This window comes from Melospiza melodia, chromosome 5 (assembly GCF_035770615.1).
Source record: "Melospiza melodia melodia isolate bMelMel2 chromosome 5, bMelMel2.pri, whole genome shotgun sequence".
In the NCBI taxonomy this organism is placed as follows: Eukaryota; Metazoa; Chordata; class Aves; order Passeriformes; family Passerellidae; genus Melospiza; species Melospiza melodia.
The window spans coordinates 41,994,997-42,022,947 of NC_086198.1; the positions used below are offsets into that span (position 1 = coordinate 41,994,997).

At 50.4% G+C, this 27,951-nt stretch overlaps 4 protein-coding genes across 4 annotated transcripts; all 4 read left to right on the forward strand.

Annotated features, from left to right (window-relative positions):
- Nucleotides 1-334: 334 nt before the first annotated feature.
- On the forward strand, nucleotides 335-6,802 carry CCNG2 (cyclin G2). Its single transcript, XM_063157139.1, has 7 exons — nucleotides 335-689; nucleotides 1,637-1,774; nucleotides 2,509-2,759; nucleotides 2,911-2,989; nucleotides 3,071-3,169; nucleotides 4,248-4,453; nucleotides 4,952-6,802. Exons 1-7 carry the CDS (start codon nucleotides 579-581, stop codon nucleotides 5,082-5,084), a joined length of 1,017 nt encoding a protein of 338 aa, XP_063013209.1. The 5' UTR covers nucleotides 335-578; the 3' UTR covers nucleotides 5,085-6,802.
- A 14,495-nt stretch (nucleotides 6,803-21,297) lies between these two features.
- LOC134419043 (interleukin-8-like) lies at nucleotides 21,298-23,297 on the forward strand. The gene is made up of 4 exons (XM_063158029.1): nucleotides 21,298-21,382; nucleotides 21,637-21,766; nucleotides 22,277-22,360; nucleotides 22,848-23,297. The coding sequence occupies exons 1-4, from the start codon at nucleotides 21,322-21,324 to the stop codon at nucleotides 22,855-22,857; spliced, it is 285 nt and encodes a 94-aa protein (XP_063014099.1). The 5' UTR covers nucleotides 21,298-21,321; the 3' UTR covers nucleotides 22,858-23,297.
- Nucleotides 23,298-24,149: 852 nt separating this feature from the next.
- LOC134419044 (C-X-C motif chemokine 5-like) lies at nucleotides 24,150-25,095 on the forward strand. Its single transcript, XM_063158031.1, has 4 exons — nucleotides 24,150-24,232; nucleotides 24,376-24,505; nucleotides 24,656-24,739; nucleotides 24,822-25,095. Exons 1-4 carry the CDS (start codon nucleotides 24,169-24,171, stop codon nucleotides 24,844-24,846), a joined length of 303 nt encoding a protein of 100 aa, XP_063014101.1. The 5' UTR covers nucleotides 24,150-24,168; the 3' UTR covers nucleotides 24,847-25,095.
- A 307-nt stretch (nucleotides 25,096-25,402) lies between these two features.
- On the forward strand, nucleotides 25,403-26,831 carry LOC134419045 (interleukin-8-like). Its single transcript, XM_063158032.1, is given in 5 exon segments — nucleotides 25,403-25,464; nucleotides 25,926-26,061; nucleotides 26,321-26,404; nucleotides 26,510-26,554; nucleotides 26,556-26,831. Coding segments are annotated over 5 exon segments (429 nt in total). The 5' UTR covers nucleotide 25,403; the 3' UTR covers nucleotides 26,659-26,831.
- Nucleotides 26,832-27,951: the final 1,120 nt, after the last annotated feature.

Consider the following 27,951-nt stretch of genomic DNA (forward strand, 5'->3'; position numbering starts at 1 on the left):
GAGGATTTGGGCGGTCTTTTCAAAACGGATGAGGAGCCGCTGGTGTCCCTTTAAAGGCGTGATGCGTCCCTCGCCATGTTCCTCCGCGCGGCCTCCCCGCCCCGCTGCAGCAGCGCGGTGCCGCTCCGATCCCCGCTGTGCTGGAGCTCCGCGGTCCGGCCGTGCCCTCCCCGGACCTCGGAGACCAGTTGGGGCGCCCTCGGGCCGCGTGAGTGGGGGGTGGACTATTTGTCTTCCGTGAGCCGCCTCACCGGCGGGGATCGCTCCGCGCGGGACAACAGAAGCCGTGGGCGGAGACCCGGCGCCGCCATCTTGGAGCGGGGCCGGGGCGGAGGGGAGCGGCTGGGGATGGTGCCGTGACAGTGCCGTGACTCCCCGCGGGGGTCCAGGCCGCCCTGCCTGGATGCGGGGTCAGCGGCCGAGCCCACCCCCGTCCGCGCGGTGACGGGAGCCGGGCTCGCCTCCCCCTCCCCGAGCGGTGAAGGGCTGCGGGGGGGGCCCGGTGTCCCCTCGGCCCCGGCCTGCGGGGCCCATTTGTTTCCCTGCTGCGGAGGGAAAGGAGGCGAAGGGAAGGGAAGATGAGCAGCGAGGCGCTGTGGCTTTTCAAGCAGCTGAACCTCCATCTGGAGCTGGAGGGGAGGTTCCAGCCCCGCGAGAAGGGACTCAGCCTCATCGAGGGCGCCGCCGAGGTGGGTCAGGGTGTCGGGGGGCTCCTCTGGGCTGAACGAAAATTTCAGAGAAAATTCCGGCTAATGGAATTTAAAGCGCGCTAACTGCGGAAAGTTAATTCTTTTCTCTGTATGCGCCGCTTGCCTTTTGTTTTAATTGTGTATTCGTCTGTAGGTATTAACGTTACCTTATCCAAGTGCTGTGACCTGCAGGGCAAGGCGTTTAGTGCTTTAGGTGTTTAGTATTTATTGTTTAAATTTGGAGCGAGCACGGGAGCGAGAGGTTGTGTATTGTTACCGTCAGGGGAGCTTCCTGCCGCTGCAGGGGAGGTGGGATGTAACAAACAGGGGACCCACTGGCTGTTCATTGGCGCTGTCTGGGGAAATGAACCCAGAACCGTTCAATGCTGAGCAGCAAAATGTAAATAGACCATAAACGTCTCCGCGTTAACGACCAAAGTTCCTTACTGAGTTCGGGGCAGGCTTATTATGTGCCTTCGGGTGCATATGAGTTCTTTGGGAATAGCCTTAATATTTAACAAAAAAAAAAAAAATATCCCTGAGATAAGTCTGCTTGTTTGTTGTGAAAGCAGAGCTGTTGCTTAAATATTGACATGCAAGGCAGAGCGCTGTGTGGTCATTTTTAAGGGCGGGAGTCACTGTGTATGCCTGCAGTTGGTGATTTATTTAAGTCTTAAATGTGTCTTAAAAGAAGCAAGTGGAGAGCAGGAGATGTGGTTATGCTGGCTGTTGCACCAGTGAGGCTCAGGACCTGGCTGTAATCTCTGAACCGCGGGTGTGATTTGAGTCCTAAGTGTCTAAATTTATTTTCTTTTCAATTCAAGTGAAATAAAGTATTTAAGGAAAAGTTTGCTCCTGTTTGAGCTAAATAAAAGGCTCTTTGGGGGGTGAGGCACGGCGATGGCTGCTGCCACAGAATAATTCTGAGTTTGCCTCTCTTGCCATAGAATGAGAACACTCTGTGTCCAAGACAAAGGAATGCCAAGGTGGAAGATCTTTGGAGTCTGACCAACTTCTTTGGATTTGCAACTGAAACGTTTGTTTTGGCTGTCAACATTCTGGACAGATTCTTGGCTCTTATGAAGGTATGAGTGTGGCTCTTGATTCAGCAGCAGCTCCGAGGTCTCCTTTGTGAACCTGCAGTTGAGTGCAGTTCCTTTCACCCCTAAGGACAAGTAGCAGCTTGATTTACTTCCTCTAATAACTCTGTAACCATCACCATGCAGGTGTCTGAGACAGGAGGAATTAAGGGAGACAAGCCAGGAAGTGTTAGAGGCTGTCTCTGGGCGCTGAGCTAAAGCTTAGCTTAGCCTTGGGACCGACACCAAGTGATCATTTCCTGCGTGGTTGTGCTGCTTTAAGGCAGGAAGCTTGGACCGAAAGCAGTTCCTCATTATTAGATCAGCAGAGAAAACGAAGTTGCATCACTTCTCTGGTCGGGCTGGCCTTGAAGTGGCACGGAATGTACAGCGGTAGAGGGGAGAGGGAGAGCAGGGGCAGGAACAAGCTGTGGAGGGATGGGGCTGCCCAGAACAGGCTCAGACTGGATTTGTGTGGGCTGGGCGAGCACTGCCGCTCGGAGGAGCAGGGAATTGCAGTTCCCACCGCGATGTATTTGTGTCCCGGTGAGGAACAACCTGAGGAGAGGCTGCTCAGCTGTGGGACTTGACTTCCTCAGCCCCAGTGGCGTTTGCTCCAGCTCAAGTGAGGGGACTGCTTATGGCTGGGGCAGGAGCAGGAGCTGGCCAGCACGGGGTTTGGTGGAGATGATTCCAAACACACTTGGTGATGCACTCATGGCTCTTCCTGTGGTTTTCAGGTGAAACCCAAGCATTTATCTTGCATTGGAGTTTGCTGCATGCAGCTGGCCGCCCGTGTGGTGGAGGAGGAATGCAACATCCCGTCTGCTCACGAGATCATCCGCATCAGCCAATGTAAATGCACTGTGTCCGACCTGAAACGGATGGAAAAGATAATTTCAGAAAAGTTGCACTTTGAATTTAAAGCTACTACTGCCTTAACCTTCTTGCACTTGTACCATACTATTGTACTCTGTCATACCTCAGAAAGGTGAGCTGGTGGTGTTTGCTGAGCCCCTGTTAATCCTCTCTGAGATGATTGCAGCCTTGGCTGTAGAGGAGGCAGCTCCTCAGTTCTTGCTTCCTGGTGAGGGAATGCTTGTTCATGCAGACCCTTCCTTCTTCTCTTGGATGTCTCACAGGAAAGAAGTGTTGAATCTGGACAAGTTGGAAGCACAGCTAAAAGCTTGCAACTGCCGTCTGGTGTTCTCTAAAGCAAAAGTGAGTAGAAGCAGTTGCTTGTAGCTGCTGAATGGGTTTGTGGTGGCTGTGGTGCTGAGTGCTGTTTCCTGGTCCTTTCAGCCATCTGTCCTGGCCTTGTGCCTTCTCACTCTGGAAGTTCAGACTCTGAAATCTGTTGAGCTCTTGGAGATCCTTCTGCGTGTTCAAAAGCATTCGAAGGTGAGTGTTCTCAGCGGGTTGTTTGGGCTGACATTGTTAATGATGGGTGATGTTGCATTTAGGGTCCCTTAAATGCATCCCTAAATGTGTCTTTACAGGGTCTGTTTGGCTGAAAGAAGCAATTAAAAATAAGCTTAAATGTATAAAATCAGAGGAACTGCTGACCCAGTGTGTATTCAATGCATGCTTTAACAGGCAGCTGATGGAACTTCTACAGCTCTGGCTGTGTGGTCTGGGGAAACTTCCAGTCTGTTCTGGGACTGCTGGGCTGCTTATTCTTTTTGCCTGAATCATTAAACCTGGGGGTATTATTATTATTATCATCATCACCATCACCTGAGTGTTTTCTCCCTGGATGGAGGTCAGGCACTGAACAGGTTTCCCCCCCAGGGAATGGGCACAGCATGAGCCTGGCACAGCTCAAGGAGCATTTGGACAATGCCCTTGGGTACAGGGTGGAATTGGTGGGTTTGTCCTGTGCAGGGTCAGGAGTTGAACTCCATGATGCTTGTGGATTTCTTCTAGCTCAGGATATCCTATGAACTAAAATGGGATTCATGGCCTCTAGCTGTGTGCTGCCTCCCTTGATGGCCTAGAAGCAGCTTTTCACTCTTGCAGTCAGATGGAACAACCCCAGTTTCTTAAGGGATACAAGTAGTTCCTTAAAGTACTGTATTATTCTATTTTAAAATGGTGGTTTAAAGTTTTTCTTCTGTTTTAAAGCAGTTTAAACAACTTCACTTCGATTTGAAAATGGAATTTTAAAAAACTTTTATTCCATTTTAAAATAGAATAACCTTTGTTTCATTTTTCCTTTGGAAGCAATAAAGAAAATGGTAACAAGGACTGACAGGCAAACTGTCAGCCTAACTCCACCTTGAGCAGGGACTTGTCTGGAAGGTGTGTAGGAGTTGGTAGCTCACTTTTAAAAGCAACTTTGACAAAGGTATCACGGTTATGACTCACTTCTGTTTGACTGATATTTTTTCCCAAGAAGGTAAAATGGAGGCAGGAGTTATCCTTAGAGCCTATATGTTATGGACTAACTAACTTCTGGGTTTTGGGTTTTTATTTTCAGATAAGTGATAGTGACCTACTTTACTGGAGGGAGCTGGTCTCTAAATGCCTGGCAGATTATTCTTCTCCTGAATGCTGCAAGCCTGATCACAAAAAACTGGTTTGGATTGTTTCGAGGCGCACAGCCCAAAACCTACAGAACAGTTACTACAGTGTTCCTGAGCTGCCAACGATCCCAGAGGGTGCATGTTTCAATGGAAGTGAGAGGTGGGTAACTCTTGGCTGCTTCATTTGTGGGGAATTCTCCTTTTCCTCTATATAACTAGAGAGGAATTAATTGCTGCTGCTTGGGAAATAACAAAGTGCTAGCTCTGACAGTATTGCTGGGCTTGGAATATGCCTTCAGCACATGGAGGGAAGGGGGAGATGTCATTGTTCAGAGCTTCTTGGCCGGGTGGGGGGAGGCACTGTTGGGTTTCAGGAAGGCTTGCAAAGGTTTTCAGTCCCCAGAAGGAATTGATGCTTGCTGCCTGGAAAACTGGCTGCTTGCTCAGTAGGGTGGTGTTGGCATCAGGAGGATTGTGCCTTGTTAGGATTTCAGCTTTAGGAGCCCTAAGGAGCTTTAGGCTGAGCAGCATTTATTTAGATGCAGGATGTTGCTGCTAGCAACACAAAGTGTGCAAGAAACGCCAGGATTGAGGAGTGCTTTGCCACTTTGCAGGGGCTGTGCTTTGTTAAAATTACCTTTCCCACTGTTCCTTCTAGTGAAGACTCCTGTGAAGACATGAGCAGCGGGGAAGAAAGCCTTAGCAGCTCTCCTCCGAGTGATCTGGAAGGCACCTTCTTCTTTGAACTCAAACCTAAACCCAAGTGGCAAACTCTCAGCTGTGGCTCTTAGCACTGAGTCTGGATTTTATTAGGCTGAAGTGTTGAATGCACCATAGAGTCTTTTGGCAATAATAAATGAGGTGGTGATCTGTAAACTGTATTAAGGCAAAACTTGCTGTGGTATATCAATGCTTTGAATGCCTGCCTTGGTTTTTTGTTGTTGTAATTTTAAGGAATTAAAAAAAAAAAAAAGTAATTCAGGTCCCCAGATCAGCAAAAAAAAAAAAAAAAAAAAAAGTTGTTGTACAGTTCTGTTGTCAACAGCCATGAATGTAGTTCTGTACCTGGTGGTCCAAAACCCTCAGCAGCTTAACACCTGAGCTGATTTCAGGGTCTTGTCTGAGAAGGATGGAGCAAGAGTGAGAAGCTTTCCTGAAGGTTAAATGGGAAGCACTTGGTTGATGGAAGAAACTTGCTCCATGGGTTCAGTCAAGCAAGGGAGGGGCCCAAGAGGAACTGTGCAGGTGTTGTCCTGGGATGTTCTCGGCATTCCACATGACAGAATCCCAAGCTTGGCTTGATTTCAGTGTTGACCCTGCTTGGAGCAGGAGATTGGACTGCAGTCCCTCTCAAGGGCACCTCCACTCCTTCTGGGAGTGGTGTCCTGGGGTTAGATCCAAGTGGCTGGGTGGGTTACATGGAGAATGTATGTGTGTACATAGTGCCAGGCTGGAATGGTTTACTCTCCAGTGGGCCCAACACTGAAACTGCTTTTCCTTTTCAGCAGGGTCTTGAGTTGTGTGCTCCAAGTAGCAATTTTTGAAGCTTGGCTTTTATAAACTTCAGGGATCCCTATTTCACACCAGGAGTATGTGTGGTAAGCAGGAGGTTTCTAGTCAATATAGTTTTCACTTTGAGGTAGTATAAATTGTGTGGCCAGGAGTAATTCCATGTTTTCTTTAGTACGGATGTTTTTACACTGAAATTCACATAGTATACTTCAGTGTGTTTGAAATCCTAACATGTCAATCCATGCTATTAGCTTAGACTTCTTAACTTGGTAAGCCTTGCTAAGTCTACATTCCTTTGAATATTTAACCCTTGTAGTTGTTTTTCAGTATATTCATGTTATTGATTGAGTCATAATCAGACTTGTTTGCATGCTGATGTAAAGCAGTTAGTGCAGGAGAAGTGGAAATTACGCAGTTAAATATCAGGTAAATGTGATGGTGAAGTAGTTAATGTAATGGTTTTTCTTCTGAACTTTGTTATCAAAGCACAAGTTCCAGTCTAATTGTGTTTCTCCCTGGTGAGGACATGGCTAAAGCAGACTAAAGTAGCTCAGAGTAACGGTGTGAGGTGTGGTGGTGCCAAAGTAGAAATGAAGGAGCAGACAAGCTAAAAGCTGTTTCCTAGGTGCCAGCGTTGCTTTAGAAAGGTAAGAGTGATGCTGTAAGTCCATAACTGTTATGTGGTTTCAGTTTTCTAAAAACACACAAAAGTTTACAAAAAGTGTATATGAAAATGTAAATTAAAAAAAATGTACAGAAAAAAAATTTAAAACAAAAAAAGAGCAGAAAATACTGTATTTTTTTACATTGTATGTAACTTTTTGTAGGTCTGTGGCATGTAGATAGTAATTTATTGTGTACTCTGTATGATACAAATAATGTACCTCTGAAGACTTCTTGCTGCAAGTCTCTGCTCACTACAGGAGTGCTTGGGTAAGGAACGTACTGAGTCTTGTTTCAGTTGAGAACAAAAATAAACCAAGTGCTCTGTTTGTTACCTGCTGTGGCAGTCGGTTCCTTGAAGCTTTTGGCTTCGTTTTTTTTTTTTTTTTTTTGTGCTGTGCAGGGTGTGTGATCCCACAGCTGGGTTCCAGCTTTCCCAGGAGTTGTGGCAAGAACAAGGGGAGACTGCACAGCACTGGATGGAAATCTCACCTCAGCATGAGGTATCCCGTGCTCACTGGCACATCCAGAGCTCCTGCCACGGGTTAAGGGTCATTCCAGCTCTGGGTTCTGCAGGAGTTGTCCTTGCTGCTGTTTTTTTGTGGTGCAGCCTGGTCACCACACCTGGAGGTGCCACTTGGGTCCCCTCAGCACGGCACCCTCCTGGCTCGGGAGTCGGCTGGAGCGCGTGCGCAGCGTGGGTGAGCTCAGGCCAGGGTGGGAAGCCATGGGCTGTGTCCTGGGCTTGCACAGCTTGGGTGTGCCATCCAGCCCCTTTCATGTCTGTTCCATGTGGAGAAATGGGCTTGGGAGAAGGTTGTGGGCTTCACTTCTGTGGCTGGAATGATGGAGGCTCAACTTTGATTCTGTCAGGGCAGGTGGCTGTGGATCTCCCCGAGGAGGTTTGCCTGGCTTCCCCCAGAGAGCGGGGATTTTGGTGGTTGGCTTGTTTGTAATAGCAGAGGTGTGCATGGCTTGTAGGTGCTGTTTGGGGCTTGTGGTCACGGGGGTTTAAATGCCTGCTCATTTTCATAACTGCTCTGTCAGTAAGACTGGTTTGGGTGAGGGCTGAGAGGGCTCAAAGGCAATGGTTTTGTGGGGAAGCCATCCCCTGAAATAACTCCTGCCTGTGTCCACTTCCTGGGATGTTGCTTCCTGTGCTGCTGAACCTATTGGAAGCATAATGCTGAAAGTTCACACAGGTTTCTGAGAGCATCTTGAAATGTCATCCTGCTGCTCTCCTCTGGCTGGACTGGGCCACAAGGGATCTGTAGTGGAAGCACTTCTGTTCCTGGTGAGTTGTCATTGCATAATTAAATAATTATAACAATGGCCTTTTAAACAGGAAACTTGACTTCCTCACCACTTGATGACATATGACAAGTGACACTCAGCAATAAAGTGTTCAGAATAAATCATTGCATTCAGACCCTGGTCCTTAACAGCTCCCCTTTTTTTTCCTGGTGGAATAAGGAGGATATTCCTGCCAGAGCTTAGAGCACTCTGAATTTAGAGCAGCATGCACTAAAGAGCTCTCTTTGGCTCTCTCTAGGCCATCTCTTTGCTTGGACTAACAGGTGAGTGAGTTATTCTTGTGATCCCACTTGGCTGTCAGGGCTTTGGAGCTCAGCAAAATGGGAATCAGTAAATGCTTGGCACATATATAGTGTTATTTATCTTAAAATACATGTTGCAGCTGTGGGGTGTCACATGGCTACGCTTTGTGGTGTAAGCCTGTGGCTGGTGTAGTGCATCTCCTGAAAGCAGAAAGTTGCCATAACAACTGAATGAAATCAATTAGAGTAATAAGCAATTAAAATCTCATCCTTAATGTTGCATAAACATAGCATTTCGCTCATGAATTATTAGTGCTCTTGCCTCTAGACCTGTACATTCTGGTTCTGATTTGCAATCTCAACCATTTTTGAATTAATGAAGCATTTAATTTCTCCTTCAAAGAGTGCTGGTGGGTTTTTTTTTTTGGCCATGGCAAGTAGGTGGTTCATCAGGGACGTGAACACTGTTAAACTCCTAAATGGAGGAAACGTTTGTGATGGGATTTCTGGAGTGCTCAGCACTGGCTTTGTTTCCACCCAGTGAAGTCAAGAAGGAGAAGAGTAGCCTGTGGTCTAGGGAAATTTAGGTCCTGGGCCTATGTGGAGGGATAGAATGTAAGAAAATAAAGATAGTGCAGAAGGCAGTCTCACCCTGAGGAGTTGCAGCTGTACCGATCACCAAAGATCAGGAACAGGCCTGCCCTTAACAGGCCACAGCTGTGTCCAGTAAGAAGATGAGTGCTACAAAAGGGTGGGTTAGCTGGGTGAGGGGAGAGCTGGAGTTGGTTGGCTGTGCTGAGAAGGAGGAGCCAGTGCTGCGAGGAGGAGGAGCTGTCTGTGAGAAACCACAGAGAAGGTATGGGACTTTTGCAATATGATGACAACAGGCCTAGGAAGACAAAGGCAGATCCTTCTTCTGTTCCCCACTTCCTTCTTGACTTTCTGTGTATTCCTGAGCCTCTTGCTTCCTTTGTTCCCTCTGTAGAACAAAGCCAGGAATAGCTCCTTGCTGTAGTGCTCAGTTGTCAAGGATAAATCAGCTTAAACCAGGGAGTGGCAGAGCTGTTGTGGAAAGGTGTGAGGGCCTGTGGGGAAGCAGGGTTTGCTGACTGTTGGCTTTGCAAGGGCCTGTAGGCTTGTTCTGCAAGAATTTTGTATGGCTGGGGGTCAAATGTTTCAAAGGTAAGAGTGCAGTTTATAATCCAGAGTCTCCAAGGAACTTAGGAAAACATGTCTATTTAGACCACTAGCTAAATAGTGGTCCTGTCATGTGCAGTGGCTGAGTCAGGGATTTAGGAAGCCTTTGACATCCAGAGCTCAATTATTAACTGGTAGGGAGCAAAAGCACTGGAGGTGATCCCTGGCTTTCTCCTGGCAGGATGACAGAAGCCAAGGCCAGTGGTCTGAGGGTTTGTGCCACAGATGATCTGAAGGTGGGTGTGGTGTCTGTGCCAGCTCCTTGCCCAAGATACTGGCACAGTGGATCCACAGGTCATCTGTGTGGTGCCTTGTGCTTTCCTCAGCTTTTATTGTTCCATTGAATGTAATCCTGCTGCTCTTATCTTGCCTGGGCAATCAGGAAAGGGCCCACACTGAGTGCTGTAAATGCAGCGTGAGCTGAGAAATTAAACAGGGCCTCCTTGAAGGAATTTGGGTTTTTTTCTGGTCCCGGGATGTGCACTTGGACTGTTTACCTCCACAGCCTCCAACTGGCACTGGAATAGCTGGTGGAGTATTCTTACAAGCCCAGGCTGGGATTCACTCCTGCACTGTCTGATTCCCTGTTTTCAGCATGTTTTCTTTAACCCCAAGCAGGTGATGATGTGTTCTCCTCTGATCCATGTGCAGGGACACTCTGTGGCTCCTAGTGCCTGTGAAAACACTGATTTCTGCTCCAGAGGGAAAAACCTGTGCACTTACTGTGCCAGGCAGTGAGGAGGGCACAGTCATAGGATGTGTCCAGTGCTTTTTCCATAGTTAGCTGAGTGCTGAGCAGCTGTTGCAGCTGTTAACCAGTGTGTAATTCTCAATGTAAGAGATTGGGATGCTTTGGATTTCAGTGGGAAGCAGCTGAAGGCTTGCTTGACTGTCAAATAAAGTCCTATTTAGGCTGTATTGAGGTACATTTTAGTGGTGTTCATCTGGAAATGTGCAGTACTGCCACACTTGTTGGGGAGAGACTTGGTGGAGATTTCACTGACTGCCTTACTCTGTTTAACAGCCTTTGCCCACAGTTGCCATGGAAGCCTTGCCTTCTGTCTGCCCTTGGGATTCATCCCTGAACAAAAGGTCCACCTGGAGTCACAGGGCTGCACTCTTCCTATAAAGCCTTGCCTCCTTAGAGGCTGAGAGCCCTGCTGGCTCTGCTCATAAATCATTTTCTGCTTCGCTGGGGTCAAAGCTTTTATGTTACTCTTCCTTCAGATCCTCCCAGGCCCATCTTTCAGATGCTGCAGCGTGTGGGGCCTTTCAGCCTGCACTGGCCATGGCTCGATATTGCTGCTCTGGGATCAGTTTATATCTTTTGACAGCAGGGAACAACTTATTTTAATAGGCAGTAGTAGGTGACAGTGCTCTGTCAGCCCTCAACTGATGCCCTGAGTGCCTTGTTACATAAAAGGCAGATAAAATGCTTTGTGAAATGTCTTGCTTCTTGGGGGTGTTGGGTCCTCAGCCCTGAGGATCAAAGTCCTTTTTCAAGTGGCTGACATCAGCATGCACTTTGTGTCCTTCCTCTTGTCCCTGCCTCAAACCCAGCCTCAAGAGAAGTGTGTGTCTGCCGTGGAAATTCACCCAGCTCGATGAAGCTGCTTTCCCACCAGCTTGGAAATCCCCTCACATCTGCATGCCAAGTTGGGCCTGGTCATTTGCCAGGCTCAGTCTAGGGCTGTCACCTTGGCTGTGGAACAGGGAAGGGCTGGATTAGTCCTTCTGTTGTTGTGTCACTCAGGGATAGCAGGATTCACTTTTTCTGGAAAGGCTGAGGTAAGGAACTACACAGGCAGGCTTTTGCCACAGATCTTTCAACACATTCACACTAAATCTTTAGTCTGGACCACATCCATTCTGTGCTCCAGCTGCCAGTCCGCCTCCTGGGATCCTGGAAACACCTTGTCCAGGCTGGCAGGTCACCTGTCACCTCCACCAGTAACCTGGACTGGAGTCCAGTTGTACAGTTGCAGTTGGAGCAGGGATTGCTCCTCCAACAAGATGTCTGCAGGTATGGAATTCCTTGATAAGTGCTGCTCAGCTAAGACTGATGAAGTTCCCAGCAGAGGGCATTTAGGAAGGCTGTTTGGATGGCCAGACTGGAGCACCATTTTTCCTGCTGTGTGCAGAGAGGGTGAAGCTTCCAGTCACTGCACACCTCCACCTAGCTCTACTTTCTGAAGAGATTTATGAGCTCCAAAATTCATGTCTTGCACATCTTCCCTTATCCCAAAGGGAAGGCTTTGGATGTAAAATACCTAATCAACACCTGGGTTTTGCAAATGGTAGCTTGAGCAAGTTCTCTTTAGTAACAGGTTTTTGGAAACAAGCAAGCAAAGCTGTCCTGTCTTCCTGTGAAATGAAAACGAAGTCAGAATGCTCCTGAACTTCAGGAAATCTGAAATTCAAATCTGCACTTGTAGCTTGGGCCTGTGTCTTGATTTCCATTTCAGAAGTGGAAATACCCTGCTGTAGATTGAGCCAGGAGTAATTGGCCAGACCTTGTTTCTTAACAGAAAGTTTTGAGCAGACAAGATAGAAGGAAAGATCACAGTGTGAGATGGGGGATCTCTGACCATTTTATCTCTAGTCACAAGCATTTTTAGAGCTGACTGGCAGTGCTAGTTGTACGTGCAGGGAGGAGGATCTGGGCTGGAGCATGATTTCCAGGGAATGGGGGATTAGGAGAAACCACCTCCTATGCCTTACCAAAGGCAGAGAAAGATAGATTCTCTGAGTGTAGGATTTTATCATTAAAGGCCTGAAAATAAACTATTCCAAACACATTTGGAAGGGTACCTGAGCGTGATGGCTTCTTTGAACCTTGTGAGAGCATTTCCATGCCCTCCTGGGGAAAAGGAACCTCCCTGCCAGATAAATCATCTGGGACAGAGGTTTTCAAGTGCAGCCTGCAGGGTGCTGGAGGCTTGACAAGCCTCTACGTGCAGCCTGTCAGGGGATTTGTTTTAAACCAAGGAATTGTGTTTATCTGGGGTATTTATGGCACTGTGTGTGAGGGAGATGTGGCCCAGGCCTGGCCACATCCCCCCTGATGGAGAGGGGGGCTGTCAATGGGGCTAATCCTGTGGGAGGGCTTTTCCTAGCAAGAACCTGCTACAGCTTTCTTTAGGTGTGAATAAGGGCAGGTTGAATCTTTCTCAGTGCCTACTGAGAGTTGTAATGATATTTCTGAACTCTGTTTCTGGCTGCATCTGTCCCGGGGAACTGCCCCAAAGTGGCTGGAATAGTGAGGAACCCCCTCTTTTGCAGTGTGCATCTTGTTTATAACAGTTAAAAACAAGCTTGGAGCTGCATCTTTTGTGTGCAAATAGGAACAACTCAAAAAATCTGGCTGCAGAGCCCCTTCAGCCCTCAGGGCTGTGTAAAATGGGTCACTGGAAGTGTGGAAGCAGAATGAAAGGAAAGCCAAGCCTGTTAATCCTGGGGTTTTTGGCTCCTTGGGCACAAATTTAATGTTAAACTGCTTTCTGACTTCAGGGATTGGCATGTGCTGCAAAGCTTTGCTACAAAGAGGGGAGAGAGCAGCAAGGCAGAAATGAAAGGGTACTCCTGTGCCTCTGAAAGCAGCAGTGATTTAGTGATTTTACTAAAACATTTGAGAAGGCATGGCAGAAACCTCTAGGAAAGGACTCTGAGGCTAAAATGTCAGTAACTTGTCTTCTCATTAGCTCAAATGATTTCCACCTGCCTCCTATCAGCAGGCAGTTGAGGAGGGCAGGGAAAGAAGGTGGTTCTCAGGTGGGGATGGTTTGCAAGGAATTGGGCAGCACAGTCATTGCCAGCTGCCCTTGCAGTGAGCTTCCTCCTGCTGCTTGTGGGAGCCCCAGGGAGCACAACCATCTCTGTCAGCAGAGAGGCCTGGGGGGACAGTGTGGCTCCAGAGGTGACATGGCTCCTCCTGCACTGCTCCTCTCACAGCTGCTGACGTGGCCACACTTCTCTCTGTAAGTACACATGGTTTTTCTAATTGTTTTGCTGAGGTTATCCGGTGGCTCCTGTTGAATTGCAACAGGAATTTGTTTGTTCGTAGCAATATGTGCCTTGGCCTCACCTTGTTTCAGGGGCAGGGAGCAGTCTCTATGTGCACAGTGTTTCTCCTGGCCAGGTGTTGCTTGGAAAAACACAGGCTGGTTGGTGTCAGTGCCACTTCTCATGGAAGCAGTTGAGTTGGAATTCACTCTTTGTTAGAGTTCTGTGCCAAGCAATTTTCCAAATGGTTGAAAAGGTGGTCTTAAGGGAAGGGTTTGTTTTCTCTAATGGATTTGGAATGTGGAGAGCAGTTGTTAGCCTGTAATGAACAGCCTTTTGGGTTTCTTGTGTCTTGTTTTTTCTGGTTTGTTCTTTCTGGGGAGAGGTGTAAGATTTTGTGTGCCTGACCAGTCTTGTCATGCTGGAAGTAGAAGGATAATGAGAGAATGAGTGGAGGAAGGAGCAGAGCCAGGATTCTGCTTTTTCCATGCAAACTTTCCCTTTGTGTTTTTGAAATAGCCTGCCTTTCTCAGTGAAACACTGTCTGCAGAACAGAGGGTTGGGACAGCATTTTTATTTCCATTTTAAATGCTTGTAACTTGCTGTGGAAGTTCATTTCATCCCTGGAAATGTGCAAAGCCAGGTTGGATGGGGCCTGGAGCAACCTGGGATAGTGGAAGGTGTCCCTGCCCATGGCAGGGGGTGGAAGTGGATGGTGTTTAAGTCCCTTCCCACGCAAACCAGTCTGTGACTCTATGTGCAGGTGGCTGCAGCTGGCCTGCAGTGACCCTGAAATGCAAGAATTTACTCTGGTTACGTGCGCCTCAAGAGAAGGTTTTTTCTGTAGGTGTGGCAGAAACGTGGGCTTGAGGCTGGGCAGGAGGATGACTAACCTTAGGAGAGGCTGGGGAGGGAAGGGGTGAGCGTGCTGCTGTTCATGCAAACACACTGATAGCCGAGCACTGAGAAAAGAGGGTAGAAAGGGAGGGAATAGCAGCAGGGAACAGCAGCCGGGCAGGGCGGATGGCTGTGGTGTCACCAGCGAGGAGGCGGGGCGGGTGGCCCGGGAGCTGACACGGACGCGTGGTTGGATGCGCACCCTCACCTGGATTGCCCCGCTCTCAGGGAGGGCAGCTGGGCAGGGCTGGGAGGACGCGTCAGGAGATCTGCGGGGACTGTGACCTCCTGCACGTCTTCACGTGTCCGGTGGCTGCAAGGCAGGACGCAGCAGCCTTCCTCTCCCTGCCTACAGCTGGAGTAGCAAAAATATCTCGATGGCATTTAGCACCGTGACCTTTGAACGCTTCCACAGGCTGACCCAAGAGCAGAGACAACGCTTTGGGTGAGGCAGGGCTCGATGGAAATGTGCTGTGAATCACCCTCTTGTGTTCCTGTTGGTCTCTCACTCCCAGGCATGTGAATTTGGGGCAGATAAACATCATTTCCTTTAGCATGACGAATTCAGCTGGGGAAGGCCCATTGCTGTTGCCTCCAAAGGCTGGATAAGTGTTGAAGCAGTGGGATAGACTTAAAGCATTGCTTTACATTGGCTGTAGTTTCCCAAATATTAAAATTCCCGGCTTCTGAAGGTGTTTTGCTTGGAAATGCATTTTGTCCACATTCCCTGCAGAGCTCTGCACTCCCTGGGGAGCAGCTGAATGCCCTCCAGTCCCATGGGGTGACTTTCCCAGTATCACTCCCCTCCAGCTGGAATGATAACCAGTCATACCAGGCAGGAAAAACCAGGTTCAGGGTGGCTGGGGCATAACTGTCAGACAGGCTGCTTCTATCTGCCACTCTCCAGGGCATGCATGAACCCTGGGGGAAGTGCTCCCTCTTTGCCCAGGCTCTCCATCCTTCATCTTTCCTCTCTGGAGCTCTGACATTGCAGGCTGGCACCCGTGTTAGCACTTGCTGTGCTGGGCTGAATGTGTCTATGGGATACAAAACCCCAGGAGAAATCGCAAAGATATTTGCCCTGCACTCTCCTAAACTTGGATCCCACTGTTGCTCCTCTTTGGGATTCAGTGGAGAGATCCCAACTGTGTGCTTTGCCAGGATTTAACCACAAACAGTGCAATCACACCCTCAAGAGATAGAAGCAGGCAGCCTGTGCTCTGCTTGTCCAGCTGCTCCAGCCGTGGTGTTTGTGGGTTTGTGTGGCACTCAACAGCTTCCAGCTGTTCCCAGGTGTGCACCTGGACAGTGTCAAGCTCCTGTCTCTGCTTAGCATTGTTTAACCTCCAGCTTTCCAGCTGGGAATAGGGCCAGGGTGCACAGGCTGGAAAGGCACAGCACATCAGCCTGCATCCTCATGCCTCTGGCAAAACTCTAGGTATGCTAACAACTTGTCTCTGACCTTGGGAAAGCAGGAGTGGTGTGGATTTCATGCAGTCCCCAGCCATGCAGGAGGAAGCAGGCAGCTCTCTGTGCTCCTCAGCTCTGAGGGTGATCCATGCAGCATCTTCCTCAAGGTCCCTTTACATTGCTGCAGGGTCTGCGGGGTCTAACCTGCATTTCTGGATTTCCAGCATGCCTCTCCCCACCCAAAAACCTCCTCTAAACTCTGCTTTGCTGCAGAACATCAAGACAAGCCAGTTCTGCTACTGCTCTTGCCTGGGAATTGGGCAAAGAGCACCAGCCTGTGTGTTTTGGGAGAGGAGGAAGCCCTTCTTTGACTTCAGCTCTTGCCTCGTCTGTCCTTCCCCTGGTCTGCGTTCTGGTGGTTCAGAAATGCTTCTGAAAGCTGCCTTTCAGGAAAAAACAAAAAGCCCGCTGAGATGAGAGTAGGCAGGTGTAGCACTGGAATGATGTTCGTTCCTTTCTTCTGTACAGTCAGTTAACTTGGATTGTGATCCTCTGCCGGGATCTGGGTGCTTGGGCAGATCCAGCTTTTCCTTGCTCGGCTGCTCTCTGTGACGGCGGTGTCTGCTGCTCCCTAGTGGTCCCGGCTCTGAGCCTGCATGCACTGCAAAATGAGAACCTAGCTGGGGCTTTTTTATATATATATATAATGTATATAAAATAGATATGTATATATAAAATATATATGTATATATAAATAAATGTGTATGTATGTTTTAGATTTATTTTTACACAACATCCTCCTGCCACAGCAAGTCGAAACCTTGTAACATCCACAATACCAGCATTTAAGCTGCCCTCGTTCCCCCAGCCCTAACCTAGAGGCAAGAGGAAAGTCCCTCATTTTGTTGTGCTTAGGTTATATTGGGAAACATCTTTCCAAGTGACTTCCTTGTACTCCACACGGCCAGAACTGGTGGGTGAAATGCTCACTCCTGGCTGCCTCAAAGACCATGGGAATGTGGGGTATGGATGGCAGGGGAGATACCCCAACAGCCTCAGCAATGTTCTGTATCTAAGCCAAAGCTGTGCCCTGGGACAGATGTGAGTCTTGAGGCCTTGCTGGTTTTCAGGGTGTGTGTGGTAGGTGACAGGCAAGATAAAAGCTGAGCAAAGATCAAAGCGGGTTTCATGGCTTTCATGGCTTGGTGCTCTTGGTTTCACTTTCATGTGTCTCCTGGAGCCTTTCTTCTCTCCCTTTCATCTCCCTCTGCGTTTCCACCTGGCAGGGTGCAGCTTGGTGACCTGCCAGCCTGGGACACGCTCGGGCCACCTTTCTTGCAGCCCCCAAATCTGGGCAGTGCTGGATGGCTTTAGCCCAAGAGGACTCCTTTCAGTATCAATTTTTTCAGCTGCTGAGATTTACATCCTTTGCAGAAGTTGGACTGGAGTTTCTCAGTCTCTTCTGGCAGCATCTCTGGGTGTGAGTGCTGATTCAGGGGTGCTGGTTCCAAGAGAAAAGTTGACAAGGGGCTTTCCAAAAGGGAGGGCTGCTCATTTCATTGGTATTGCAGCTTCCTTCTCAGCGAAGACCTGGATTTCCCCTCCTTGCTGTGTGCACTTCTACTTGCTGCTGGAGAACAGCAGCTCTTGGCTTGTTTGGGGTTTTTCCCAATAGAAAAATATCTACTCCTATGGTGTCTTGTGGGTGAAATGTGGGGAAAACATCTTCCCCAAGGGAAAAAAGTGGGGAGGTACTTGGCAAGAAGAGATGGGGCCTCAAAACATTAAGTGGACATTAATGAAAGTAACAACCCTAGGTTGTAAGCCCATGATGCATGGTCTAGTTTGGGTCCATTTCTGGTGTGTTTTTACCTTGTGTGTGGTTGAGGAGAGAAGCACTGTTTTCTGTGGATGGGCTGCTGTCTTCTGACTTAACCAGAAAATGGGTCAAGGCCATGTTAAGCTGTACCAGATATAATAGTTACGGGTTATTCTGCAAGTAATGTGGAGACAACTAAATTATGGGCTCAACTAAGATGGAAACCCCAAATAATTGGAAAAACATAAAATGCTGAACTGGACTCTACCCAAACTTGTAGCTGCATTTATCAAGATATCAGGCTTCAAGGGGAAGGGGAGGAGACTTTGCCATAACACTCCTGGAGAGCCAGGGCTGTTGTCAAGTGTTTGCCTGAACATGCTGCCCAGTAGGAATAACTCAGCTCCAGCAATGGCAGCCTTTGAGTTCAGCACAAACTTCCCAGCTTGTGAAGCTTGGGCTGGATGTAGCTGGAGGAGTTTTGGTTTTGTGGATAGACCTTTTGGTTTTGTGAATAGAATGCTTCTTCCCTAGCCCCAGAAGGAAGTGCTCAAAGCCAGAGGCCTTCCTCCATCCAGCGGGGATGTGTAGAACGCCACATCGTGCCATTGACACGAGGGCAGCAAGGCCAAGTCGCCAGGCACGGCTCACTTAGAACACCCCCAGCTGCTGTTCCTTGGCTCCCTCCTAGCCCAGGATGAAGGTTTTCCTCCTCATCCCCTTGCTCCATGGTTGAGCCCTCGCTGTCCCAGGGTGCCCCGATGCAAATGGCCAACGGCGCCTGAGGGCCCGGCGGCACCTGCGGTGTCTAGACCGGTTCCTGTGCCCACATGCAAATTGTGGGGAGCCAGCTGGGCCACGTGGCCCTGGTGACACTTTCTGGGAAAGTCCTTGGCTGCCATTCCTGCCTGACATCCTCTGTGCCAGGCAGAAGTGGCACTGAGGAGTAACGGTGCTCCTGTGCTCAGTTTTGGGTTTGTTTCGGAGTGACTCGGGCAGGAAACCAGTGGAGAGCTCTGGAGCAGCACGGGGGTGCTGGGGTGTTCCTCATGGTGCTTTTCTAGCAGCAAGAATGGGCTGCCACGGAGGTCTGGGGGTTTCCTCCTGCGCTTACTCAGTGCCATTTGTGTCTCTGGAGTGGCCAGGACTTCCCAGAAACTGTCCCCTTGGGTCTGTGCATCCCTGTTTTTGCATTGCTGTCCTTTCAGCAGTAGAAAGCTGCTCCCCAGAGGTCCACATGATGGACCAGGGAGGCAGTTATGTTGGATTTAGGTTTCTTAAGTGTTCTGTAATTTCTCTTGTTCTTGCTCCTAGCCTTGCTCTGTCTTCCTTATCCAATCCCTTTCGAAGCTGCCCTTCTTTAGCCCTCAGCACACCAAATACTTGGAAAGATGCCAGAGCAGGTTTCTCACGTGCTTGTAGTGGTGTCATGACACCACTCTGCTGTCTCCAAAAATGGCCCAAACTCACAATTTTGTCCCCTTGCATCAGCAGCAAGTCATGCATCTTCACTTGAAGGCAGCAAGTAAGAGTAAGCTCAATGTGTTGTTCACGCAGCCTAATTTTGGACTGATTTCGTTAGGTTTTGGCTAATTCTGGTGCTGTCATGTTGACACTGAAATGTGTGTGGGTTTCAGGTTTCTCAGGTTTGGGCAGGAAGCATCTTTATCTTTGAAGCAGGAAGCATCTTTATCTTCACAAACCACAGTGGTGAAGATTCACTGCACTTGGGGTTTTTGGGGGATAATTTAAAAAAACCCCCACAGGTTGGTTTTATTTTTTTTTTCTCTCCTGCAAGGAGCCCTGAGTGAGTTATGGGCAAAGGAGGAGTAAGTTGAAAAATCACTTTCTCTGAAGTGATTCTCTTTGAGAGGTTTGTTTGCTGCAGATGTTTGTGATGCAGCCTCTTGTGAGTCCTCCCTGAAGGGCTGGAGAGCTGCATCTCCTTGGCACTGACGTCAGGGTTGGGTTTCTGCCCATCCTGGTAAACATGGAAAAGGTTTTCCCAGTGGCCTTTAGGTGCTGCTTGCACCACTTCTTTGGAGGGCTCTGATTTAGGAAGGATTAAAAAGTATTACAGGTGTAAGAAATATTACAAAAATCCAGTAAGAATTAGATAAAAAATGAAATCAAAGTCTTGCCTGCACAGGGGCAGCTGCTGCAGAAAACAGAGAAGCTGTGAGGGTGCTTTGGATGTGTTTCAGTTGAGGCTGGCCTGGATGATGCCACACATCCCTACTTGAGGGCCACTCTTCTGAATTCCTGGCATCCAGGAAGCAGTCAGCTTAAATGCAGACATGGCTCACATCCTCCCCCTGCTTCTCCCTTTGCAGAATTACCACTTGTGCAGAAATATCTGCCACCACCATGGCTGTGGCGTTTCCTTCTGAGAAACCAGCCCAGTGCTCATCACTTACATCTTTCTTATCCAGCACAGCACTGTGTCTGCTACCCTGGCCATTCACACAGCCTCCCAAAATCCATCCAGCTGATGCTTCTGGAGCTCCTGCTTCTTTCCAGGGTGGGCAGGAGGTGGCCACAAATCAGGGACAGGATTTGGCTCATCTTGCTCTGTCTGTTGCATGTGTCCAAGGATAATTTTCTTCTTGTACCAATTTCATTAAGCACTGCCACGAATGCTGCTGGATTCCTCCAGTGCTGGAAGTGCAGCAGCTGAATGGTCCAGCTCCATCTTTTCTGGGGAAAGTTGCTTTCACTTCTCTTGTTTTTTCCCAGTTCTAAAAAGCAGGACCATTTTATAGTTAGGAACTTCAGAAAGATTTTCAGATGTCTTTTATGCCTTCATAGCAGTTTGCATAGGTGACCAGTCATCTCTCTGCTAATTTGCTGCCTTTCCCACCATTTTTTCTAAGAGACTCCTGCCACAACCCAGCAAAACCAGTCCTTGGTTGTGTTCCTTCTAATAAGTCTCTGCAAGGAAATAGAGAACTCTGGAAGTGTTAAAGAAAACCCAGTTTTAAGGTCATCTCCTCTTCCACTGCTGTGACAGCAAGGCACCCATTCTTTCTGTAGGATTTTGGGAATAGCTCGTGGAAATTGTCCCTGGCCTCTCTGTGACCCTGGTGTACAGGGAGTTAAACTCCTCACTCATCTCTTGTACTTCACAAAACTTTTGGACCTATCTCAGAGGAAAAACCCAAGATTTTCAAAGAGAGATGTGTAGCTTGAATGAAAGACTTTAAAAAAAATATTTACTATTTTGGTAACAGCTATATAAAATGCTGATGTGATTTGAAAGTTCCAAATGACAACATTATCACACAGCCACATCTCTTTTCTTGTGGCCTCTTCCTTCCTCCTTGCCTCGCCACATATCCCCTTCCCCTTTTGCTTCCCGGCTGGTGACTTCAGTGAATTTATTTAGGGCAAAGCCCGCATCCCACCAACACCTGAGGGCACAGGGTGCTCCTGTGGCCATCCTGGGTGAGTTACTCGCCCAGCCAAGTGTGAAATTTGAAGGATTTGAGTGCAAGCATAGGGCAGGGAGATCACGATTGCTTTTCCTTGGCACGGCGTGAGGCGTTTTTGCTGATGAGAGAGGCGGCAAAAATAGCGTGGGGAAAATATAGCCCCAAGAAAGAAATATGTAAATGTCTGAGTATGCTAAAATCCCCCCTGCTTAGTCAGGGGCTTGGGCTCTGCTTTCATTCTGGGCTTTTTTTTGTGGCTGAGGGGTAAATGCTCAAGGGAGTGAAGGGTGATGTGGGGGGGATGTGTGGGGAATCCAAACGTTGCACTGCGTCCCAATGGCTGGTTTTAGTTAAAAATATTGATCATTGAGCTTCTGGGCTGTCTGTGGGGAGCATGTGAGAAATGAACTGTGTGTCTCTGCTGGCCGGGTGTGACTGCTGAGCTGTGAAATCTGTACCCATGTCGGGGTGTGACCCTCCCTGATAAATAGGGCTGTTTGTGCTCCTGCAGAGCATCTGTGGGGCTGAGCCTTCCCTGAGGATGGGAGCCCCCCTGCTCCCCTGGCTGCTGCTGCTGCTGGTGTCCCACTCTGCCCACGCAGGTGAGCTCCGGTGCCTTTGCTGGCATCATCCTGTACCCAGAGCCACTGGGGAGCTTGGCATCCTCCTGCCTGTTTGGTGAGGGCTTGCCTTGTTGTTTGCCAGGGAAAAAGCACCACCATCCTTTGCAGGGCTCTGGTTCAGCTTTTGGGAGCGGTGTGGGAGCAGGGAACTGAGCAGGTGCAGGTGACAGCCTCTCACTGTCGTCCCTGTCAGCCTGTCTGTGCCTGTAGCTGCCACCTTCTCTGTCTCTCAGCCATCCTGGAGGTGAACGGGAACCTGAGCTGTAGGTGTGCCAAGACAACCTCGGAATACATCAGTCCCAAGAAATACGAGAGCATTGAGATAAGGCCCGTGGGCAGCAGCTGCAGGCGCACGGAGATCATGTAAGTGCCGGGGGCTCCTCTGCTGCCACCATCCCGCTTCTGGAATCTAAACCTTTCCAAAAGCGCCGCCTGCTTCCTGGCTGAAAAACGTCAGGGGCAGAAATGCGGATCCCCAGGGCCTAAAGGAATCTCTCCAGCAGGGGAAAGCGTGGTTTCCTCGAGCTGGAGCAGGGGTGTTTGCAGCCTGGAGGAAGCACTTCCTCCGACACTGAGGCAGCATGAGCCATAACAAGTTTTCCCAGATTTTTCTAGCTGCTTGGTGTTGATACATTTGTAAATCTCCAGAAAAAATTCTTGGAGCAATGTTCTGGGCTTCAAGTGTCTGCTCCACGTAGGAATGTGTTGCGCCTTGCTTGTTCCCAGCCATGCTGTGGCTTTCTCTGTCTCTGGCAGCTTTCTACAATTGTTGGTACTGTGAGCAAAATGTGACTCTTCCCCATCAGCTCTGGCTGCTTGAATCCCTGCCTTTGGAGGGGACAGGAATGCTCAGGAACTCTCCTTGCATTTCAGCATTAAGTTGAGAACCTCTGGGAAGGTGTGTGTGAATCCCGAAGCCCCCTGGGTGAAGAAGCTGCTGAAGCGCATTGCCAGCACGTAAGTTGTTGAGTGGAAACTCCTTTGGCTCAGGTGTCCCTGGACAGCATCCTAGTACACCCACGGTTCTGGGAGGCTCTCGTGGGCCCAGGAGCTCTGGGAGAGCTGCTGCTGTCCAAAGGACCCTCTTCCAAAGCAATGAGGGGCAACACTTTGCTGTGCAAAGCAGTGTTCAGCCCCACATGACCCATCTGTGGGTCGTGCTGCCCCTGGCTTACACACTGCAAGTGCTGCATTTAGATTTGGGGGAGCAGCACGAGGGGAGCAGTGGCGGGAGCAGGGTTTGCTCGTGGCTGGTGCAGCAGTGTGATGATGCTGGGAAAGCTGCCCTGCTGTGTGGTGCCTGTGCTGGGTTTGTGGCCATCCTGGCGAGCGATGCCTGCCCCGGGGAAACAGCAGCGACTTCCCTCGGCTGGGGCAGGAGCTTCCTCTCCCAGACCCCATTTTCTCTATGTTCACACCTTTCTCCTCTTTCTGCTTTTCACAGGAAGAAATAAAAGGTTTCCTGCTAAGGAAGTTGGTGCCCAGAGCCCTGAGGCAGATTGGCAGATGATGCCCAGGTGTGCAGACCTGACTGCTCCTCACTTTGCCCTGTCTTCCTCCCCTTCCCAAAAGCCCCACATGTGGCTCTGGTGGCAGTGGCTGTGGGGAGGGTGCCTCACTGCTGGCCCCAGCCCCGTGGCAGGTTTGGGGGGAAGTTCTCCCCTGCTCTTGGTCCCTGGATCAGCGTGAATATGAATCCTTCATTTATTTAGTTGCCTGTGGACTGTGAAACTGTTCCCTGTCAGGGGCTGCTCCTGCTTCTTTAAGAATGACTTTGTGACTTTTTCCATGTGTAGCGCTCGGCAACAGAGTGTGTGTCTGAGGCTTGTGTGGCACAGCGTGGCATGTCCTGTTCTGGAAGCTCAAGTCCAATAAAATGCAGGATTTTTCTTTCTGTTGTATTTTCTCTGGATCTCCTAGCTTTGAATCTGTGTATGACATAGAATCATAGGACAGCTTGGATTAGAAGTAACCCCAAAGTCCATCCAGTCCCACCTGCTGCCATGGACAGGGACACCTTCCACTATCACAGGTTGTTTCAGGCCCTGTCCAACCTGGTGTTAGACACTTCCAGGGATCCAGGGGCAGCCACAGCTTGTCTGGGCACCCTGTGCCAGGGCCTGCCCACCCTCACACGGAAAAATTTCCCCCGACTATCCCATTTAACCCTGTCCTCTGGCATTATGAAGCTATCCCCTCTTGTCAGGAGTCCCTCCCATCATAACCTGTTATCTCCCCTGGTGGTGATTTGAGGGCACAATGTTGGTGGTACTGTGATGGGACACTCCAGCCGAAGCGCTCCACATCCAAGTAATGGAGCTGGGATTTGTAGGTGGCTGTTTTAAAAACCAGTCCAGGCCAGTAAGGAAATATGTCAGGAATGAGAGTGAGCGTCTTGGCAGAGTTTTGGGGTAAAAAAAATCAAAAGCAAATGTCGCTAGGGCACTGCTGGGTTGTGCCTTGCAGGGGGACAAGGTGGCTGTAGGAGAAATGAGTAATACCTGATCATGCAGGACAGAAAGGCACCCCAGAAAGCCTCCAGACTGGTGGGGCTGTGTGTGCTGAGAACAAAGTTGGAGGAAACGACCAAGAAAGGAAGGGGAAAGCAGAGCCAGTTTCGGGAAGCCAGGCCCCCTGCTGAGCCCCAAGGCACTTTTATCGGCAATTGCAGACTCAGCAGCGACCCTGGGGCCTCCTGTGCCCCTTTACTTCTCCTATTTCCCACTCAAATAGAGGGATGCTGCGGGGCTCGGGCTGGGGCCGGCATGGCTGTGCGGGCAGCCCTGCTGCTGGCCGTGCTGCTGCTGTCCCACCGCCCTGGGGACACAGGTGAGCCTGCCCTGCCCCGTGGGTGGCCCTGGGCATCGTGGGGGCTGCGAGGCTGGCTGGGTTTGGGCTGGGTGATGCAGGAGATGCATTGCCCTGGGAGGCTTTTGGGGTTTTGTGTGAGCCATGGCCGTGTGGCCCCCCAGCAATCCTGGAAGCCAACGGCAACCTGAGCTGCCGCTGCCTCAAGAGCACGCGAGCCTTCATCCCTCCCGAGATGTACAGCAGCATCAAGGTGTGGCCCGTGGGGAGCAGCTGCCGGCGCCCCGAGGTGGTGTAAGTGCTCCCAGGGCTGTGTGCCCTCTGCCCTGCCTGTCCTCCCGGACCTGCTGTGGTTTGGTGCTCATTTGCTCATTGTCCTTGTGACAGGGGTGGGAGGCTCAGCTGTCTGCAGGAGGGGAAGTGTTGTGTCTGTGTGTTTTCCAGGATTACGCTCAAGAGCCTGAAGAGGGTCTGTGTGGATCCTGACACGCCATGGATGAGGAAACTCTTGCAGGACCTTCCTCACCTGTAAGCTCCTCTTTCCCTCTGAGCACCAGGGGCATCCCGTGGGAACCTCTCTTCACACATGCTCCCCTTCTGCTTTTGGCAGGAGGAAGAAGAAGGCTCCCCGCTGAGGAAGCTGCCACGAGAGGCATGGCCAGATGTGCTAGGCCCAAAACTGCCTCCCTTCCCCATCCTGCTGTTGCCTTACCCCAGTCCAGAGGGAAGCATGCTGCTGCCTGAGCCCCTTTTAATGCTTTTAATGCCCTTAAACCCTTAAAAATGCCCATCCCTGCTTCCAGCCTCTCCCCATCCCGTAGCCATGTGCTGCGAGTCCCTTTTGAGCATGACCCAGTAGGCCCAATAAAGGTGGCAGCCCGCTGTCCCTGTCCCTTGCCTCCCTTCACGTGTCATGCCAGGGATTGGGGTGCTCGGGGTGGGAGGCATGGAGGGCAGCAGCCCCTGGCCAAAACCAGGTTTGAGGAGGTGCCTGCGACATTTTCTGCTTTTTGTGGTGCAGGGGCAGGAACAGGTCAGCTCTAGCAGGGGGAACGAGGGCAGGGAAGTGGAGCTGTCCCTTTGTCCTCCCCCTCCTCGGCCTTCCCAGCCCCAGAGGGCGTTGTGAAATCCCCCCTGGTGCGAGGGGCTGGCTATAAAGCGGCCCTGGCACAGCTCGGGGAGGGCGGTGAGGATGCGGCTGCTGGCAGCCCTGGTGCTGGCCCTGCTCCTGAGCGGCTCGGTGCCAGGGGGCGGTGAGTCCCTTCGGGTGTCTGTCCATCCATGGCCCCTCCAAGCGCCTGGACAGGGGCACTGGGTGTCCCAGATGGGGCTGAGCATGGATTTTATCTACTAAGCTTTCAGTTTTGGTTCTTGCCTATCTTTGAGCTTGTCTTCTAAATCCTATGGCTAAGCTGGAGGGGGGTACTGGGGGTGGAGAGGGGGGGTTTGCCTCTTGGGTTTAAACTGCTTCTCTTCCAGACCCCCACGAAACTCGAGTGCTTGGTGGGTGGGCAGTGGGTGTATTTCATAAAATGCTGGCTAAGTTTTCCAACCCTGCAGGTAAACCCCTTCCATATACAGGACAAGAAGCTTTAAGGCTGTGCTGGGAGGGATTAGCCCTGCTGGGTGTCAGGGATGGGATGGGATGGGATGGGATGGGATATGCCTCCCCCTCGGGGGCCCGAGAGCTGGTGTGGGCTGCCCCGGAGCACAGGTCTGTCACTGGAGAGCCTGCTGACCAACATGAGGTGCAAGTGCATCAAATCCACTGCCCACGTCATCAACCTGGGGCTGATCCTCACCATCCACGTTACCCCACCGGGCATTCACTGCAGGAGGAAGGAGGTCATGTAAGTGCAAAGCCTGGGAACCAATCCCTGCCAATTGCTCCTTTGTATACTGGTGCAGAAGTATGTGGAGGGGGGAAGCCCATAAATGTCGGGGTGACTCTTGGTCCCAATTTCAAGGGTGTCCCTCCCTGCGTGGCTCAGGGTCATCAGGTCAGGGCCCCAAAATGTTCATGCTGAGGGAACAGGGGCGTTTTCTCTGTGGGTTAGAAAAGCTTTGGGGAAGGGACATGCATGGGGTGAGGGGCTCATGGCCTTACAGCCTCACCCTGAAGAAGAACAGACAGGTGTGCGTGACCCCCGAGGCGCCCTGGATCCAGCTGCTCATCCACAAGCTGATGCAGAGGTAGGCGATGCCCAGAGGCTGGAAAACACGTACCCAACACCTTTGCAGGACCATCCCTTTCCCCTGACTCTCCTGGTTTCCTTTCTTTCCCTCCACAAACTCCAGGAATGGCATCAAGAAAGCGCTGCCACGGCTGCGGCGGGAGGCACCTCCCCTCGGAGACCTCCGGCCCGTCCTTCCCACTGGCCACATCCCAGGAATCCATGGTTATGAGTCCCTCGTGGGACAGGAATGACACAGCCCCGCTGGGCTGAGTGGCACAACGCTGGCCCTTCTCTGCTCCTGGGTTTTGGCTGAGCAGGAGCCTTTCCCTGCTTTCTCCTCAGGCACCCTCTGCTTCCTTCCCTTTCGGGTGCCTACGCTGTTCCCACATGCAATCACAGCCCATCCCGGTGGCAGCAATAAAAGGATCAATGTGCTCCCCCTCCCTGGCTGTGGCAGCTCTTTCTGCCTGGATTTGGGTAAAAATTGGGATTTTTGGAGTGGAGAGTTAAGGCTGGACTGTGGCACCGTGAAGCCTTTGGCTGCCTTGCCGAGTACGCTTCTGCTCCAGGAGTCGGTGCCTTTTCCTGACAGCTCCTGGCAGGAGCAGGTAATTGCAGGAGTTGGATATGGTCTGCTGCTGGCTCCTGGCTGTGGAAACACAGAAGCGGGAAATTTCCCAGTGACTGGCGGAGGCTTTCTGTGGAGTCCCATTTTCCCAGCCTGGCACAGCAGTCAGCGTGCCTCGGCCACACGCACTGAGGTGACACAGGTGTGACTTGTGACCTGTGCAGGATTATCCCTGTTTGCAGTCTGGCTTGGCCATTCTGGGAGGAGGTGTTTAAGGTCTGCAGGAATCAAATTTGTGTTGCCTGCCCACCCCACTTGATGCCAGTAATGTGTCCCTGGGCAAGCTGGGAAATGCCCACCCAGGCTCTGTATCTCCCTTCTTCCTGCCCTGTGCTCCTCAGGAACCACAGCAGGGATAAGAATGGTTGCAAAAGGGCTGTCTGTTGACTCCAGAAGGATGTGGTGGGAAGAAACCAGTGGATGTTTAGCCTTATCCAATGTGAGTGAGCAATATCCCATCTGCACAATGAGCAAATTAAAAAAAAAAAAAAAAAAAAAGTAATTTTTAAAGGGAAGAAAAATGTAGCAGTTCAGGGTTTGATGACCTCCCTTTCCCTAGCTGCCCGAAGGTCCCGGGCAAGCAGTGTTTCCTCATGCCAGAGGCCCCCAGGTCCCCAGATGTGAAGCAAAGCTGCTATTCTCATGAGGCAGGGCGTAAATCCCCCCAGAACTGTAGTGTAAGCTTGCCCGGGAGTGACCCTGCAGCTGCCCCTGCTCCACGTGCACTTCCGCCTTCTCAGAGATGGCACCTCCTGCCTGCAAAGGCAGCACACAAGAAAAAAATCTGACTTAAAACCCCCTGAGCTCTCAAAGCAACCACTGCAAGGTGGTGTGGGAGCCTCCAAAGAGGATGGACGGACCCCAAGCACTGGGATCACTCTCACCTTCACCATTCCCACAGGGAAGGGTTGTGCCAAACCTGAATCTAGAGGTTT